This window comes from Bemisia tabaci, chromosome 9 (genome assembly GCF_918797505.1).
Source record: "Bemisia tabaci chromosome 9, PGI_BMITA_v3".
Lineage (NCBI taxonomy): Eukaryota > Metazoa > Arthropoda > Insecta > Hemiptera > Aleyrodidae > Bemisia > Bemisia tabaci.
In genome coordinates, this window is record NC_092801.1 from 28,002,730 (window position 1) to 28,020,581 (window position 17,852).

A 17,852-nucleotide genomic window follows, 5' to 3' on the forward strand; every position below is an offset into this window, starting at 1 on the left:
GACAGGGTCGGAAAACTTGAAAATGTCGATGGAAAATGTATACACTCCAGATGGACAAAATGTTTTAAGCAAAACAGAGCGATGTCTAGGGGTGCAGAAAATTCCCGACTTAACCAGACCGTGATATCTGGAAGAAATTATGAGAAGCTTGGCTTTTAAGCCAATCTCACTCCTTGTCAGTTTACCACCATCCAAACACGATTCTGTGACACTCATACTACCTTGCTAAGGGAAAACGCCGTATGGATACTCGAAAGTTGCCAGATTTCCTCGCACAAAACGTGTATTTTTGGAGAAAGATATGCATATTCTTCCATTAAATTTTCAGGTATTTTAGATCAAAATGCGCACACAATTGTCTGAAAAATTGGAAGGAAAGTTTTTACAACTTTCTCCGTAAGTTTGTACTTTTTTCTAAGGAACTTTGGCAACGTCTAAAGGAGGATCATACGGCGTTTTTCTCAGCACTTCAGTATAGCTGACCCATATCGGAATGGCGACGGCAGAAATTGTGTCGAGATTTTTTTCCGAGAACGGAAGTTCAAGTTTAAAGGTATAGCGGCGCGATAATCGGCTGGACTTTGGAACATCGTTACTTTAGGAGCAGCGGAAAATCGAGCTTACGTCGTCATAATTAGGATTCGAAAGTCCTGCCATCATCGCATTATTTTAATCGTGTTGGGACAAATAATCTTTCACCTTGTTTGACGGTCCAACGACTCCGGTCGCAATCCAAACAAAATTCAACGAGCGGCAGGGTTGCCGCTTGTTGTAGCTCTCTCGTTTCCTCGGAATAAAATTAGGATGAACCTAACGTCACCTCCCGGCCAAAGTATCACAAGCGCCTTGCGACGTTTAAAAATTTCCGTCGCATTTTTATTTTTTAACGGAGAAAACTGGGAAGAGCGGAATGGCCAAGGGAATGGAAATAAGAACCGAAGAATGAGTTGGTCGAAGCTCCCTGAAACATTACAAACTGTATGATCTTCCTGACTGTTTGTGACACTAGGATCCAAGGTGTCTCAGCTCTGCCCATGCACAGGGACTCGAAAATAGTCCGTTTCTTGTACATGTGGATCCGGACTCGTAGAATTGGGGGGTGGGGAAGGGGGGGGGGGATTGTTGCCACTTTTAAGCATCTCATATGCAGTTCGAGCTAATTTTTCATGAATAATTTACCAAATCTAAGCCTCTTTCTCTTTTCCTCTCCCTATTCCTCTCTTCTTTTTACCTTCCTTCCCTTTTCCTTCTCTTCTTCTTGCCCCTTCTTTCCGAGCGAACGAGAAGAGGCGTATGTATTTACACCTCCCTGGATCCCCCTATTGTTACGTGAGAAGTGATCTTAAACCAATCTTTTGATTTACACAAATGACAAGTTGGGTTAGTTCAACTTAGTACACTAAATTCTTGTCTAAAACCGTAGGCGACATACCCTCGCATAAGATTCCTCGACTAAATTAGATGATCTTGGTTCTACTCAATATGCTAGGATTTAATTCCTTCAGTAAAACCAGAAGCATGTCCCAAGAGCGAACTAAATTTTCAAGCAGTAACACAACTCCCTCCTTGCTACACTTGTTAGTATTTCGTGAAAATCTGTTCGAGTCAGCAGAATTTTCACGTGAACTTTAGCAACACCGCCCGACGCCATGATCTCTGTTGATCTTACGACCTTTGCGCGGCTCATCAAAATCTTGGCGTGGTTGCCGGTGTCGAAGAAAAAGTTAATTCGAATGATCGGGAAACCGAGATCTTTCCCACGTACTAAATGCTTTTTCTGGCAATTTGACAACGCTGCCATCAGGCGAGTCTAATCTTGCTTGCCTCAAATTTATTTTAAATACCGACAATAAGCATTTGAAAGGCTGATAATGAGACGGTGGCCCACGGCAGGTAATAGATGTATTAACTCTCGCCAGTGCAGTGTTGCTAACTACGTATTGAAAAGTTAATGTCATCGCTCTAAAAGCTCTGAAAACATTACAAGTCTGATAAGTTACGAATGGGAATTTTGAGGCTAATGCGCCGCATGATAAGTCATGTCGTGGCGTCGAATTGGGTTTTTTTTTTCGTTGAATCTTTTTAGAATTTTTAAAGATCAACTCAAGCCTGGCTTGGCTATATTGTCTTATTCTTTCCTTCTCCCATTGGCTCTTAAAAAAGAGTGAGTTCTTTCTAATTCAATGCTGCCATGCTGTTTCATAAGTCGTCTGAATTGCGAGGATTTCGTGGTAAACACGATTGTAAATGCAACGAAGGAAACGCTTCCGAATTCGCAGACGCATGCCATTATGTTGTGTTTAAGACAATCAGAGCGCCTGCAATTTTTTGTATATGCAACACAGACATCCCTAGAACACGAATAGTTGCATCCAGACCTGGTCATTGAAACAGCCTCTGCACAGACTCGTAAAATTTTCGCTTCTTGATCAGAACCGGCCATCTAAACACGATCTTATGAGCTTACTGGACCTAATGGGATGAAAAGAGCCCTGAAGCATCTAAAATGGAGAATTATGAGCCACTTCATCATACTTGTAGGTTGAGTGAGATAAAGAAAAGTGGAACAACATCCAGCCCGCTCGATATTCTGTCATCCCGTTCGATTGTTACGTCATCACTCGAGCCTTCGACATCGCTTCAATCCGCAAATCATATCCTTTTTTCCTCGAAAAATATCCATAGTTCCCGTCATTCGCGTGCTGGTTTATCGAATTACATCCTCCAATGATAAGGTCGCGTGAACTCGCAGCAAGACCAATTAATAAAAGCTGGCGCTCCGTCGCGTCGCGTCGTGTCCGCAGCAACTTGTTGACGTCACTAGACACTCACCAAAGTCAGCTGAGATGTTGTGCTCAGTCGCTTTTTTCTACGTTCACAGGAAGGTGACAAGTTCTTGAAAAGTCCGGGATACACTGAAGGAGTTAGGACATTTTACTGCAGAACTTTGGCATTCATTCTTCCCGCCAAAACATTTCATTTTTCTGTCGATAAATAGGTACTGCGCTTAAAATTTTTTTGCGAGGAGTTAAACAACTTTTTATTACTTTTTGAACCTCTCTCCTCGTGATTTTTCATAAGGAAAACGGGTTTCTTGGCGGTCTGGGAAATCTGAAAGGGCAGGAAATCTATGGCAACCTGCACAAACTAGAGAAAGTCAGGAGATACCTAAGAAAATTTAGAGGAAAATTCAGGCAACTTTGTAAGTCGAGTTTAGCAAGAACAAGTGTAGTTAATAGAAAAAAGTAATTTCCTAGGAAGTTATGTTTAACCGTCGAGAAATTCGAACATTTATGAGTCCGAGAAGTCAGGAAAAATCAAGGAATCGGAAAATGAGGCAATTTCAAGTAAACCAAAAAAAAAACTGAAGAATCAGGGAAATTTTCGTTTTAAAATCCTGGGTAAGACGAGGAAATTTTGAAATCCAAGAAAATTTGCCTCCCAGGCTTGTATTAAATTACATTTTCAAGCAACTTTTAGGATATGATATTTTTCAGTAGATTCATAGTTTCCGGAAAAGTCAAAGCTCTACCTAGTGACGTCACGCGGCCGTGAAAGCTATCTCGCACCACCTTCTGTTCGTTGCTTCTCTACTAGTATTCAGCGTTGACGATTCAAGATGCGATCGTGAAATTTGTGTCCAAAATCTAACGGAAACGCCCACGTAACGTCAGGAGGGGGCGTCGATAGCCCACTTCTATGTCGTGCTTGCTAACCTTGCGTCTCGTAGACCGCTTATCGGGCCGAGGCGGAATCTCGATTGGCGGGTTGCTTACGTCACGGCGACTGCCTCGTTCCGTCCGACGTCGGATGACGTCACTGATCTGGCCGAGTAAGAACAGCGCATCTCCAATGAAGATCGGATGTAGATTCGCGGTTTTTCGATGGATGTCGTAGCTCTGCTCCGACGCACATTAGATCGAGTCCATAGGAGAGGTCGGACAAAATTTGGAAAGTTCAAACGCTTATAACTTCGTTAAATCGAAATTTTGAGATTTTAAAAATTGCTCCATTGGTTTCCTCGTGAAATTTTCTCTCAGGAGCACCCCTTGAAATTTAAAATGTGACGAAATAAACATCAAAATTCGCAGTTTTTGCCGAAAAGTTCATGTCCAACCTCTCTAATTGGCTGGATCCACTGTGCGACGCGACGGACAAGTCTGAACCTGTCGAATAGGATATGAATCGGATGCGGGCCGGGCCTCGTCACCTCAGGCCGCACAATGGGTCGAGTTATTGGTGGAGGTCGGACAAAATTTGGAAACTTTAAAAGCTTATAACTCCATTCATACAAAACTTTGAGGTTTTAAAAGTGGTTCCATTGGTTTCCTCGTAAAATTTCTCACAGAGATGCCTCTTAAATTTTAAATGTACAGATTACTTAAGCTTCAAAATTTGCAGTATTAGTTAAAAATTTCTTGTCCGACCTCTCTGATTGACTCACTCCACTGTGGGCCATGCGTTTACGGTGTCGAGAATTTTTTGTTGTGCCAGGATCCGTAGATGTGCTGAAATTTCACTAAGAGTGCTGATTTTTTGACGCTGAAAGAGGTGTATGCTGATAATTCTTTCAAGGATTTCAGCACCTTTTTTTGACATGTTTCCTAGAGAGAACTCCATATCGATGGCTAAAGTGCTTAACCGTGTATCTCCATATCGGTGTTTCAAAATTTGTTCCTTTTTTTTATTTTTTTCGAAGAGAAACAAGTCCTCTGTAAGGTTTCATATTTCTGCAGAATATTCAGCCAATAGAAAAAAAAAAAATCAAGGAAGTCTTGTGGAAACTACGTTGACTAGTTTTCCAAAGTGAGAATTAAGTGTGACCGGAAGTCTGCAACGTCGCAAATGGAGATACGTTGTTTTGCACTTTAGCCATCGGTATCTTTACATCTCCATAGAAAATTCTGATTTTTTAGCCCTTGTGTGGTTTTTTTTGTTTTTTGTTTATTTTTGGAGGGGGGGGGGGGCGGCAAAATGCTGGTTTTTTTTTTTTTTTTTTCAAAACTGTGCGAGATTTTTTTTTCGGTTAACACATCTTGTGATCTCAAATCACACGATCGACGAGAAAACGTGAACCGCGCGCCGTGCATCAGGTGGCTCTGGGTGAATCAGCGCCGTCTGGCGGTCGGCCGCGAGACGACCGAGCAACGTTGTCAGATCTCACATTAAATCCGACAATCCGCGCCGAATCGAACGCGAAAATTTGCCCAGTTCGACAACGTTGCCGGCGAGAGTTCGCGCCTGCTGCCGAATCGCACCGTACCCCACCGCGAAGCCGCCCCGCCCCCCAAGAACCACCTAAGTCCTACGGGACTCCGGGTGGTGATACGCGGTTTTGCCTCGCGGGGAGCTCGCAGGGAAAGCTCGCGCCGTCACTGTGCGTGAAGTGCGCAAATTCCCCCGGTGAGTCTTGAGTCATGTCGTCGTTCCTCTGACGTAAGGGCGTATCTCGATTCCCACGTGAGCCTTGGAAAGTATTGAGTTATATGGAGAACAGGGCTCACGCTCAAATTGAGATGCGCCCTTATGTCAGAGGAGCGACGATGTGCGGCCCGGAGATGTCGCCGACTGCTACCGGAATGCCGAACGCCGGCGCTTCTCGCAACATCGGCCACATGCTTTCGCACCGTCAGTCTTGCCCGCCATTTTTTTAAACTCGGAATCTGGGTCAAGGCTCTTATTCTTGTAGATTTGCAATGATATTTCGACCGCCCCGAGGGCCTTTCAAGGTCGTTCGTTCGCCGCGACTGGTAGTGGGAGGGGGATTAGGGGATTAAGGTGTTTTTCCCAGACGAAGGAACTTAACTCCATTCCAAGTCTGTGAATAAGTTGTTTTTCCCAGACGAAGGAAATTATCTTCATTCCAAGTCTGCAAAACTTACCTTTTTTTTCTCTCTTTTTTTTTTTTTTTTTTTTTTTTTTTTTTTTTTAATACAAGTATTTGAAAGTTTTTGCTTTTATCAGTTTTTTTTTTAATACAAGTATTTGAAAGTTTTTGCTTTTATCAGTGCAATGACATAGATTGAAAAAAAATTGTCGGCCAAAGCACTGTACAAAAAATTTCCTTTGAACAGTGCAATACGAAGGAACTTAACTCTATTCGAAGGTCGTGAAATTTACCTAAAAAATTGATTTTTTTAACGTAAACATCACTGTTCGAACTATTTTCCGAAAATGCTCGATTCTTGATGTGCGTCGTTTCCATGACATGAGAACGGAACTACATTTCAATGTTTTCCGAAGGATAAAGTCGTTTCTTATTGTCAGTTCAAGGAACTTGACTCCATTCCGAAGTTGTTAAAATCTTAATGTTCTTTTTTTTCACTTAGTTATAACTGTTCCATCTCTTTTCAACAAATGTTCGATTCGCACCGTTGTTTCCGTGATCCAAGGAAGTAACTAAATTTCTGTGTTTCCAAAATTTCCATTCAAAAATGGAATTTTTCGACGTCCTGAAATGAAAATGACTCTGGTTTTTCAGCAACATTTCAACAAAAAATCACACAATTTCTTTTCTTCGTAAAATATTTCATTAAATTTCTGTGTTTCCAAAATTTCCATTCCAAAATTGAATTTTTCGATGTCCTGAAATGAAAATGTCACTGGTTTTTCAGCAACATTTCAACGAAAATCACACAATTTCTTTTCTTTGTAAAATATTTCATTTTAAAAAAAATTCTGAAATCTTTCGATTGAGTATCACGTTCCTTTGTCTACGAAACGACACTACGTCACGAGTACTCGAAAAAAAAAAATCATTGAAATTTCCAACGAGAAACTCCCAAAAGTCGTTTCCTAAAAATAAAATTTGCGAACTGGAACTTCGCAATGTCGGAATGCAGTTACGTTCTTTCGTCCGGGGAACGACGGAGTGTTGTTACGTAACGCTTTTTTCCGGTCCTCCCCCCTCCTACCCTCCGCGTAACGCACCCGTAACGCAGACCCGGACCCTCTCTTTCGCATTACGTAACGATTCAGACCTCTCGATTGTTTGATGCGGTGGAATGTCGTCTCGCCATTTACGCAACGGGTCACCGTTGCACTCGGTCACATAATCGTGTTTTGACGGTCGAAACTTCTAGATTAGCAAAAAAATACCTTGAAAATAAAATTACTAACGTCAAGTTTTTGACGTTTGGTATGTATGGTATGGGATATCACTGATATCAGACGAATTTTCCCGATCAAAAAAGAACTATTTTTTTAATCTGTGATTCAGAATTTTGGTGAATTCTGTTGATAGGGCAATCAGAGTCGATAATGCTTGTATGAATGGAATTTTGAAAAACTTAATTATTTTTCTTCCGATTGGGTCAATTTTTATTTAAAAACCTGCAATATTACATGGGATATCAGGCGAATTTTCACGATCAAAAAAGAAACATCTTTTTAATCTGCGATTCAGAATTTTGGTAAATTCTGTTGGTCGAGCAGTCAGAGTCGAGAATGAATACATCAGTGAAATTTTGAAAAATTTAATTATTTTTCCACTGATTGGATAAGTGTTCATTGATAAACATGCTGCTGCGCTTTCAATTTTTTGGTCAGGAAATTGTATTGAGAAGATTTCACATTAGTTAGTACGAGTAATATTTCGAAACATCAGCATACCTATAAGAAATAAATTGGCTGTTATCGGATTTTAACAAAATACCTAAGAATCTTTCCTTTCGCTCTATTTTCCGTAATAATGTTTTTATTTCTACTGTCTTGAACGAATTATTCCTATCCTCTACTTACACTTACTCTTTTCTTTTGATTTCAGGTTAAAGTGATCAACAACATCACTTCTTCCGAAGCTTTGAAAGCAGGCATCATTACCTTTGAAGAGGTTTTAAATCAGAAGGTGAGTTAGGGATCCGGTCTGGGTCCAGACCAAATAACTAACTTACTAACGAAAGCCTGAATCAATCTTGTCGCAGATCTACTTCAGTGGTTCTTTATTATCCAACAAAGACTGACCCTAGAGTCTGTTCGGGGAAAGTATCTGAAGAAGTCTTCCGTGGAGATAAAAACTTCCTCTGGAGCGACCTTTTGAGCTGAGGTTTCGCCGGGTAATTTCAAAGACTCTAAAGCTCACAAAAAACCGCATGGATGCCGTAAGTATCCACCCTTTCGCGCCTGCATAACCGAACGGTGCTGCTGTTTTTGGAGCGGAAATTCTCTCAAGAAACGCTGGAAGCCCCATATGGTCTTGTTGGTAACGTGCAGAATCCGAAACTCTGACTCTACTTTCATCTACGGAGCTTTTAGTTCATTTATGCACCAAAGTTCAATTCCTGCACGTAACTTCCCTCCCAAAGTCTTGTTTGAACATGCATCTCAGCGACAGCTGTTTTATGTAGTCTCTATCAGTTTTAAGAGCGACAGTTATTCTAGCATTGGTATGGATTGCTATAGTATGTGGATTCAAGACCTCCCTCCTCCCCTCCTCCCCTCCTCCATCGTTACCACTGTAATGAAGGTTTGGAACCACAAGTTTTGGTCGGATAATCGGAATTTATTCGCTGTTGTGATTTTTCCCTCATAGCACTAATTGGACCGCGTTAAACAGAAAGGAACCTAGCCACATCAGCTATTGCCAAATTCAATTGGGCAATTCAATTTTTAACATGAAAACGATTGCGCGGATTTCCGTGCAAATTTCAGTAAAAAATCTCCACAGTTTCAAGAAAATTCCTTAAGAATTTCAAAGGAATCCGCACAAACGTTCTCTCGTAAAAAATTTAATTGCCCGGTTAAGTTTGGCAATCGCTGATGTGGCTTGGTTCCTTTCTGTTAAACTCGGTCCAATTAAATCCCTCCAAAAATCACGAAGTCCAAAATAGGTATGGTTTGAATGGAAGGTTTTTGCTTGGATTCATTCCATGCTGTTGACTCCCATAGTAGTACTCCATAGTCACAGGAGTACTACTTCCCATTCCAGGCGATAACAACAGCATTATGAGGTGCATTTCATGAGGACTCTTCTAACTGCTTCCCTCCTCTGCCAAATTGAAAAATTGCATTTTATTTGCGGCAGGCTTCACTGATCCTGTCACTCCACAGGAATTTATTTCCTTTTTTCTAGGAATCACGATTCAAAAAAGAAAACTCTGCAAAAAACTGGCAGCATCGGGTTTAAAGTTTGTTGTATTATTTTCTGTTTTTCTATTGAATGAGCTATATATCAAGGGTGAAACGAGAAAAATGCAGATCTTGATCATCGTGTACCAAAATTCCTATTGTCGATCATTCTTTTCAGCAGGAAAAAGTCTTTCTTATTATTTTTCATCATAGTTGTTAGTCGGCCCGAGGAAAATCATGCGGAATTGCTGAAATATAAAACTGCTGATTTTCCTACAGCAGTAAAAAACGTGACTTGAATTGTGCAAATGTTAACTGATCTCTCTAGTTTCACCTTTGGGTTGTACAGCACATACATTAGAAGCCCCAAATTCACAGGTGTAGCTATAAGGGAGTTTGACTCCCCTTTCCTCAGATTTCCAAAAGACCGTAACTTCCTCTTCTAGAAAATCTGTGGCGGAAAGAATTTGGTTCTATCGGAAAATCTAATAGTCGAATGCTGGATTGAAAGTCTTTAAGTCTCTTCAGTAGGTCAATTTTATTTAAATTGTTCAGGTTGTCCCCGAATCTCGACTATCTGTAGACATTTGACCAAGTTGGGACAGTCACACCCCTAAATCAAATTTAACTAGCTGCACCTATGCTTAATATAGTTTTGTACAATTTTTGTTTTATTTTCGCATGTAAAATTTTGTCTTTTTAACTATATCAGTGCTGTAGTGAGTTCAGTCAAGGAATATGTAAAATGTATGCATAATGAAGATTAATAGCGATGGCAAAAGGGCAGAACTATGTGCCTTCGTTTCTGACGTTGCAGACTTCCTGTGAAACTTTCCTTATTCTTGAAAAACTAGTCCAAGAAATTTCTCGAGAAGTTCATTGATTTTTCCTCTTTGTTTCTCAATCTATGAAGTTCGCTTGTTCCTCCTTGAAAAAATTAACTTAAAAAATGGAGATACGTGGCTTCACACTTCGGTCATCGATATAGTGAACTAGACTGCTCAAAAATTGAATATGAATGAAAAATAACTCATGATGCCCTTAAAAATGAGTGGCCATGATGCTTTGGTTTGGACATTTATTTGACGAGAGTGTTACTGTATTATGCAGGATTGCCACAGTCAGGTATACCGGAAAATGTCAGAAGGAAAAATGAAAGTGATAGGGAAAAATCGCTTAGTCACCTACATTTGCTTTCTAGAAGAGGTTTGAAGTCTTGAACAACAAATTTTGCCTCACAACTGTTTAAAATTGTGTCTTTTTAACCATCTGGCATACCGTCAATTCACAAACTGATTGCGGTGGACACACTTGTACGACAGTATGTTGGAATTTTTCAGCTTTATGCTGAATTTTTAACGCACGTTGGCTAAAAAACTCCAACATACTGTAATACCTTCAATTGTTAGGGAATTTCTCCAAAATGTGTTTCGAAAATTGAGGAAATGTCATGAAATTTCATGCCCTAAATTGTGTGGCAACCCTGTATAAAGTCTGTTCGATCTTTGTCGTTTATTTTTTTGAAATATCCTAGAGTGGTAACTCTAGAAATCAGACTCTGCTGAGACCAATTACCATTGGCAGAAGGAATTGAATGAAAAGCCTTTTTCCATGTCCAACTACTCTCTTATTTCTTATGCAGTTGTCTAATGTAGGTTTTTTTGTTTTTATAGTCGCGTGGAAGATGTGGTCAGGAGCAAGGGAAGCCAAAGTGGGGCGGATTTCTTGGCGAGAACAGTGCTTCCTTAGCAGCCACAAGTATTCCTCCAGTAATGATGGACACCCCCTCAACTTGGTGGACGGAGGACTTCGTGGACCTGACCAGCTTCACGACGACAGTAGTGGATGAACGTGGAATCAATCAATCAAGCTCAGGTAAGATTAAGATTACAAAACAAAAAAAAAATATCAAAAATGTGGCCAGAATTGAATGTAACAAGGTGGTGAAGTAGTGGAAAGAAAACAAAAAACAGCGGAAACAAGCTTAAAATACATAAAATTATAAGGGACGTAATATTATATGGTGTCTCAGGACACCATTATCAACTGCTAGAAACAGTAAAGTACAAAATTATAAAGAAATTGAAAATGTTTCATTTGATTTTAATTTATTTTTTATTTTTCAATTTTTTATGTTTGTACTTTACTGTTTTAGTGGTTGATAATGGTGTCGTGAGACACCAAAACGTCCTGTATATTTTTATGTATTTAGCCTTGTATCTGCTGTTTCTTTGTTTTCTTTCGACTGTTTCCGTTTTTGGATGCCTATGTATGTCTTTGTTCCGTGGTGAAATAGTGCTGGGTCCAAACTATTTTGCAGGGAAAGTAAGGCCAGAAAATTCAAAACTTTCAACTAGAGTCAAAAATATTGAGCTGTAACGAATATCAGTACTAGACTGAGGGAAAGAGTGTTCAGCTCAGGTAGATGCATTGGAATATAAATGCTCATTAGAGCTCAAAATGTTGAACTCGAATTGAAATTCTTGAACTTTCTGGCCGTGCTTTCCCTGTAAAAATAGGATTACGAAACCAATAAGGTGGTAAAAGATCTTGTTTCAGAAGTAACAGTGTGAGCCCTAATATAAAATGAGGTAGCTATCTCAGCACAAGTCAAGTAGTTAAACTTTTAAAAAAAATTATTAACTCACTTGCGATGAATTTCTTTTGCGGCAGTAGCACCGATGATGAGCTGTAGCTCGAAAGACACCTGCTGTCAAAGAACTTTGTCGCAAGTGAATTTATAATTTTTTTAAAATTTTAATTAGTGTGAACCTTGTCTTGAGGCCAATCCTAGTAAGGAGGAAAAAAATAATGGCTGAGGGAGCAGTAGAGAAAGGAGAAAAATGTTACAATTTTTATATCCTGTAATTTTACCGGAGGTGAATGTTCGCTTATTTTTTTTAAACGCAACAAATCTCAGAAAACATTTGAATACCTCCATCTTAAATTGCAAAAGTAATCAGGAAAACTTTAGATTTTGTCCTCAAAGACAAAATGTGCGATTAAGCGAGAAGTGCGTCTGCTTGGCAACTTCAGCTAATGTCATTCAAGAGAGCTCTGTCGACCCCTGAGAGCCTCATCTCATAATTTGAATATCTTAATGTGGATTTTTCATTTAAACTTTGGCAAAAGTTAGCGTATTTTTGATCATGAAATGGAATTTTTGTCCGAAGGTATATTGAAAGAGAATCATGAAATGGAATGTTTTCCCAAAGGTCAGAGGGTCACAGAATTTGAAAATTGTTGAGCATATGGCAAACAAATTCATGGAAAGTTGGGGAATTTGAAACTGAAGAAATTTTAGAAACTTAGTATTAAATGATTGAACTGAGTTCAGGAAACCTTTTAACCCTCTGACTTTTAATGAACCCATTTATTTGACATTATCCTCTCTTCTGTGGTATTTCAGAATGCACGTCCTTGAATAAGTAAAAAAATAATTGATTAGTTTCTTCCACCTTGATGAGTATGCAATATTTTCCTTTGGTGAGCTGCGGGGAAAAGTAAAAAAAAAATAATCTTTTAAAATCCCACCAAATTTTAGAATTTTCTCTCTAGAATTCAGACGTGGCAGCAACTGTCTATGAGATTCAGAATATTAGAAAACACCGCAAGACGTTTTTATTCTTCTAGAGTTGAGACCTATTTTGAACCCCCAGAATTATATAGTTTTTGTCCTTCATTACTTACTTTTTCCTCACCCTAGCTTGTTTGAAATGATGACTCTTTGATTAATTTGTCTCTTTCTTTTTCAGCGACAGGTGAATCTGATGTTCCAGCAATGAAAATGGATGAAATAAATTCATTGATGGACGTTCCGACTTTCGCATGGTTAGAAGAAGATGACAAGAGTGGTGTGGAAAGCCTTACGCCAAGCCCAGGGACCAACAGTGGGAAACTTTACCCTCCGCAAGGCGGCAAAGTCACATCGCTCAATTTCAGGAAACCAGCGAACAACAGTCTGGTAGGGCGGCGAGATGCTCAGTTGAAACTGGATCTCACGCTAGCAGCCGAGCCGCTTGCATCTTCAGACTCTCCGTCGAGTTTCGTCCAGACATCACAAGTTCCTGCGCAGAAGAAAGAGCTTAATATGACAACTCCTGATATACTTGGTCCACTCACCGATAAGAATTCGAGTTTCAACTTGTTGGCGTATGTTTTTGAAGAGGTTAGTACTTATGCTGTATAGCTCTTTTTGAATCATGGATTGGCCCTTTAGTCTATCGTATGATCTGTTGAAGAGTTTGGCTAGGTAATCTAACAGGAGAGCGACCAACCTGACCTCACAATCAATCTTTTTTTCACATGTTGATAGTCGAGACGTACGGGTCCTCGATCTGATGAGATCAACGTCTACAAAGGGACCGGTTTTGCACAAACTGCAGTTTTGTATCTTTCACACAACTGCTAGGAATATCTATCAGCTTGCCTCATAACTGATTGTCACTGAAGTATCCCCTACAGTGCACCACGGTTCCCTCATTGTAATTTTTACATTTTTAATTGGTTCTATGAGTGTGTCAGCTCTCGCCAATCTTTTTGCTCTATTCGCTCAATATGGCATCAATGGAGGTGAATTTGTCAAGAGTCTCTGCTGGCCTTGATGGGCCGACATGGGTAGTCAATGTGTTAATTGACAGCTTCAAGCAGGGTGTCTGCAGGGCTGAAACATCTGGAAAATCTAGAGGAAACTATACCCAAATATTTTAGGTGAAACAGGGAAAGGTGTTAAATTTTCATCAAGGTAAAAGAAGAAGTAATCTAAAAAAAGAAAAAAAGTAGTAGTAATAGTAATATGTAAGTTAATTTTAAAGCGGTGCCTTAGAAACTATGGTTATTAACAACTCTGTAGCTTGGCCAAAGTTGTGTTTAAGGTTTCTTACAAAAAAAAAAGCACCAATATGGAAGGGAGCAGTAGAAAGAAAAAGCGTAGAAAATAGGAATTTTTCCCTCCTACCATTTTCTTCTCTATCCTGTGTTTGAGAGACAAGTTAGTGAAAAATTGGAAAAAGCCGGCTGGTTTTGAAATTCAGTTTTTTATTTTCTCCTCAATTTGCTGAGACTTCCCTTAAATCATTCTTTAAATCAGAATAATTCCAAGCTCTGAAAAATGCTTGCTACGAGCCATTGAGGAAGTTACAAGATGAATTTTATAGTCAGGAAGTTGAGAGGAAATGGGGGAAAAAGTCATAACTTTAATAACAGAGTGAACAGTTTTTACTAACCTGTCTTCCCAATGTTTTTCTTATATTATGCTCATACTCAGTTTCTGTTTTGTTTTTTCAGGACAAATATCCAACAGATGTTGATGGAAAAACTGCGAATGTTTTGAATACACCGGAAATCAAACCAGAACAACTTGATATACAACCGTTATTCACACCGAAAGCAGAAGAGCCGCTCTTAGCACCCCTCGTCGCCATCAAAGAGGAGCCAGAAGAAGTGGAAGTTCCGAACGTCTCGCCGAAAGAATCAAAAGAGATTAAAACGAATGCGCCAGTCAAAGAAGAGAAGAAACGAAGAGCACCTCCAGCACGCAGGAGACCCTCTCGCCCGAAAGAAAAAGTTGCTGTAGTGGAGCCGCGAATCAAGATCGAACTGGACGAGTATCGACCAGTTTTGTTCCGAAACAAAACCAACTCGCTCTCCGAGAACATCCTCTACCCCCCGCAGAAGAAGCGTAAGCTCTCGACAACCAGCGAGGACTCATCTGTTTACACGGATGATAAGTATCGTGAATTGCGAGACAAGAACAATGAAGCATCACGTCGATCTCGAATGAATCGCAAATCGCGTGAAGTGGAGATGAAAATCCAAGCAGAGGAGTTGGAAGCTACGAACAGTGCGTTGAAATCAAAGGCTGATGAACTGCAGCGACTTGTGGACAGATTGCGAGCAACATTAATGGAGGTTATGGTTAGGAAATGTTAAGGTTTCTTGCAGGAAGAAGTCGATAGTGACTAGCTTTAAAAGCTTCAAATTTGTGCAGTGCATGTAACACACTAGAAGGAGTTTTGGAGCATTTTGTAGAGAGCTAATTTGTATTTCCTTCTGCTTCAGTACCGCCATCAATTATTTTGTCTTGTTTTAAAAGACGCTATCAGTGCAAAGCTCTAAAACTCCGAAATCATGCTTTTGAACGATTGAAATCTCAATGGCCAGTTCCTAACTCTCAGTGCAATATGTTGTCGGGAGTATGATATTTCACAGTTATCGAAGCAAGAAGAATGATGAAAATGTTTTGCAAGCCGCTGTTATTCCTGATTTAAAGTCTCTTTTGAGTCTCCCACTTTTTATGTACACAAACTTGAGAATGAAAATTACTCTCAGCATCACAAATACCTATGCCTGTATAATTTTTATCGTGCATAAGATCATCGTATATTTATTTTAATGTTTTCTTGGTCCTTACTTTTACTCCTACTTTTAAGGAATTCGTTTAAGTACGTTTATTTTTTTCTCTTTTCGCATACTTTAAGTTTTCAAGTTTTAATCTTGTTACGAAAATTTAAATCTAAGATTTGTTGAGTTTAACTGTATGACGATATTGGTTTTCATAAAGAAAATTCCAAATTTTCTTGAGGAGAAGTAAAAGAGGTTTGAAATAGTTTGGAATGGACGCCTGAAGAGAGAGTTTATTTTATTATGATGAAAAATGTATACTACATAAAATGTAAGTTTGTGTGTTTGTAATTAAAATGTACGCAGGGTTGCCCTGCTTTTATTTATTTTTATTCAGTCGATAATTCACTCGTAAATACTACTCTTCTCACCTATTCATGAATTATATTATTAATCGTAATTTAATTTCTACCCTCAGGTATTTCGCCAGTATAACTTTAAAAAGACGCAACTGTACAATGTAACCTGTACCTTTTTATTATATTTAAAATTACACTAAAATTGCTTTACAGTTTATTTTCACTCTTAATGGCATGTACTTTTAAAGGATTGAAGTCAAAGTTGAAAAATTCCAGAGTTTTGATAACTGATATATATGAGTCGGCTTAAATAGAAGAACATAGAAACACTGAATTTCTATTTTCAATATCGGAGGAGTTTTTGCTCTTAGAGAGCAAAGTAGATGTCATCACTCACAAAATTTTTCACTTGTCATTTTTCCTATTTATTTCTATTGTTGAAATTTGGCATTCTGGCTGATAATAAAGCATTACTTTTAAGCTTATCATTAAATATCAACCAAGACAAAAGTGGTTCTATGATTTCCAAAAGCAAACGGGAAAAAATATCTTGAATCCTGTTCTTTTCAACAGCCCTGCTAAAGCGCATGTTCCTTTTAAGTGGCACTCTATGGTTCAAATGATCTTGAACTAGTCACATCAAGAATTTTTTTCAAAGAACTTGTAAAACTCCATGGAATTTCAAATTTGTATCAAGAGAAGTTTTTGATCAAACTGTCAGTCAACCAGACCATGACCATTGAATTGTATTTTAACTGATTTTGGTCTTACTAATTTCCTATTTTATTAATTTGTTTGTTTATTTATTTATTTCTTTACTTTCCTTATTTATTTTATGAATGTATGCAGGAATTCTATATTCTGCGCATGCAAGCAAAGGTAACCCTGCCTATGTTATATCATTGTTTCGTTTTTTTTTTAATCGGTAATGGAAGTTCAAATTTAGTTGCTAGGTCTGTGCGAAATGTCTCAGTTTGATCGCATTTAAAGCGATAAAGTGTCAGTGACGCTGTGTAGTCTTCATACCAAATCTTATTATTTCATGGAAAATTTGGAACCACATAGTACAACAAAGTTAATTTTATTCCATCACAAACTTTTTTTCGTTTTTATTTCTTTACAATGCATCACGTATCCATTACTGCTGAGTCGTCAAAATGACGGTGACTGCTCTGTCATCCTGAGCAAAGTGAGTCACTAATTCTAGTGATCCGACTGTTCTAAGTAATAAATGCTGAAGAGAATGAAGAAAGAAAGGAAGGAAACAGAGCGCAAATTTTTATCCTACAATATCATCCTATAATCACTTCTAGGGCATTTCTAGCTCCCATAGAATTTTAACCAAAAAGTTTATCACAAAAATATTGCCAAATTCTTCGATCCCAATCTCCCTCTAGCTTTTTACCTCTCAAAATATAACTAAATGTATCACCACTATCTCCTTTATCAGTAATACTCTGAAGTATCTTTCAGAACTTGCTCTGTAATCTTGCAAAGCAGGCCCCCAAATTTACCCTTATTCTAAAATAGTTGATCAATTTGCGCTCTGCTTAGGATGACAATGTGTTTTGGTATCAAGTTCTGTTTTGTTGTGAATACATCTGTATTCTCCTTGTTTGTATTTCTTTGTTGTTTTTGTCAGTTTCTCTTGTTTTTCATTTTTCTATGAAGAAAACATTTCAAAATAAATATGATTAAAAATCTCTCGGAAACCTGTTTTCTCATTATTATTACCCTCTTAAAAAGAAAGAACAATTTCATTTCAATAGGAAGATAGTAGTTCTTACAAAATGTGTCTGAATATTAAGAATCAGTGACTTACTTTTGACTGAATGCGACAGTAATATGGTTGAATTTCTCTTAGTGGAGAAACTTTTCACTCCTGGAGTAGCTTAACTTAATGCCTCTCATTACGACTACCTATCTGCAAGCTAACAAAGTAATTTTTCCTAAAAGAATAACTTGATTCATCTACTTAATTAGCCATGTAAAATCTTAAAATTGCATGATTTTGCATTTTTAAGAAGTAACAATTAAAACCCTCTCTCCATAGAGAACTTGTGCAATTAGATTGAATACAATTTC

General features: G+C 38.6%; 1 protein-coding gene across 3 annotated transcripts in view; it reads left to right on the forward strand.

Moving 5' to 3' along the window:
- Positions 1-17,479, forward strand: part of LOC109040365 (uncharacterized) — a 41,389-nt gene extending 23,910 nt beyond the window's left edge. For all 3 annotated transcript variants that reach the window (XM_019056288.2, XM_019056289.2, XM_019056287.2), the window contains exons 2-5: positions 7,766-7,846; positions 10,740-10,941; positions 12,822-13,234; positions 14,353-17,479. In XM_019056288.2, the coding sequence (XP_018911833.2) occupies positions 10,839-10,941; positions 12,822-13,234; positions 14,353-14,997 (1,161 nt within the window). In that variant the 5' untranslated portion in view covers positions 7,766-7,846; positions 10,740-10,838 and the 3' untranslated portion in view covers positions 14,998-17,479. The remainder of the gene's footprint in view (positions 1-7,765; positions 7,847-10,739; positions 10,942-12,821; positions 13,235-14,352) is intronic.
- The last annotated feature ends 373 nt before the right edge of the window (positions 17,480-17,852 follow it).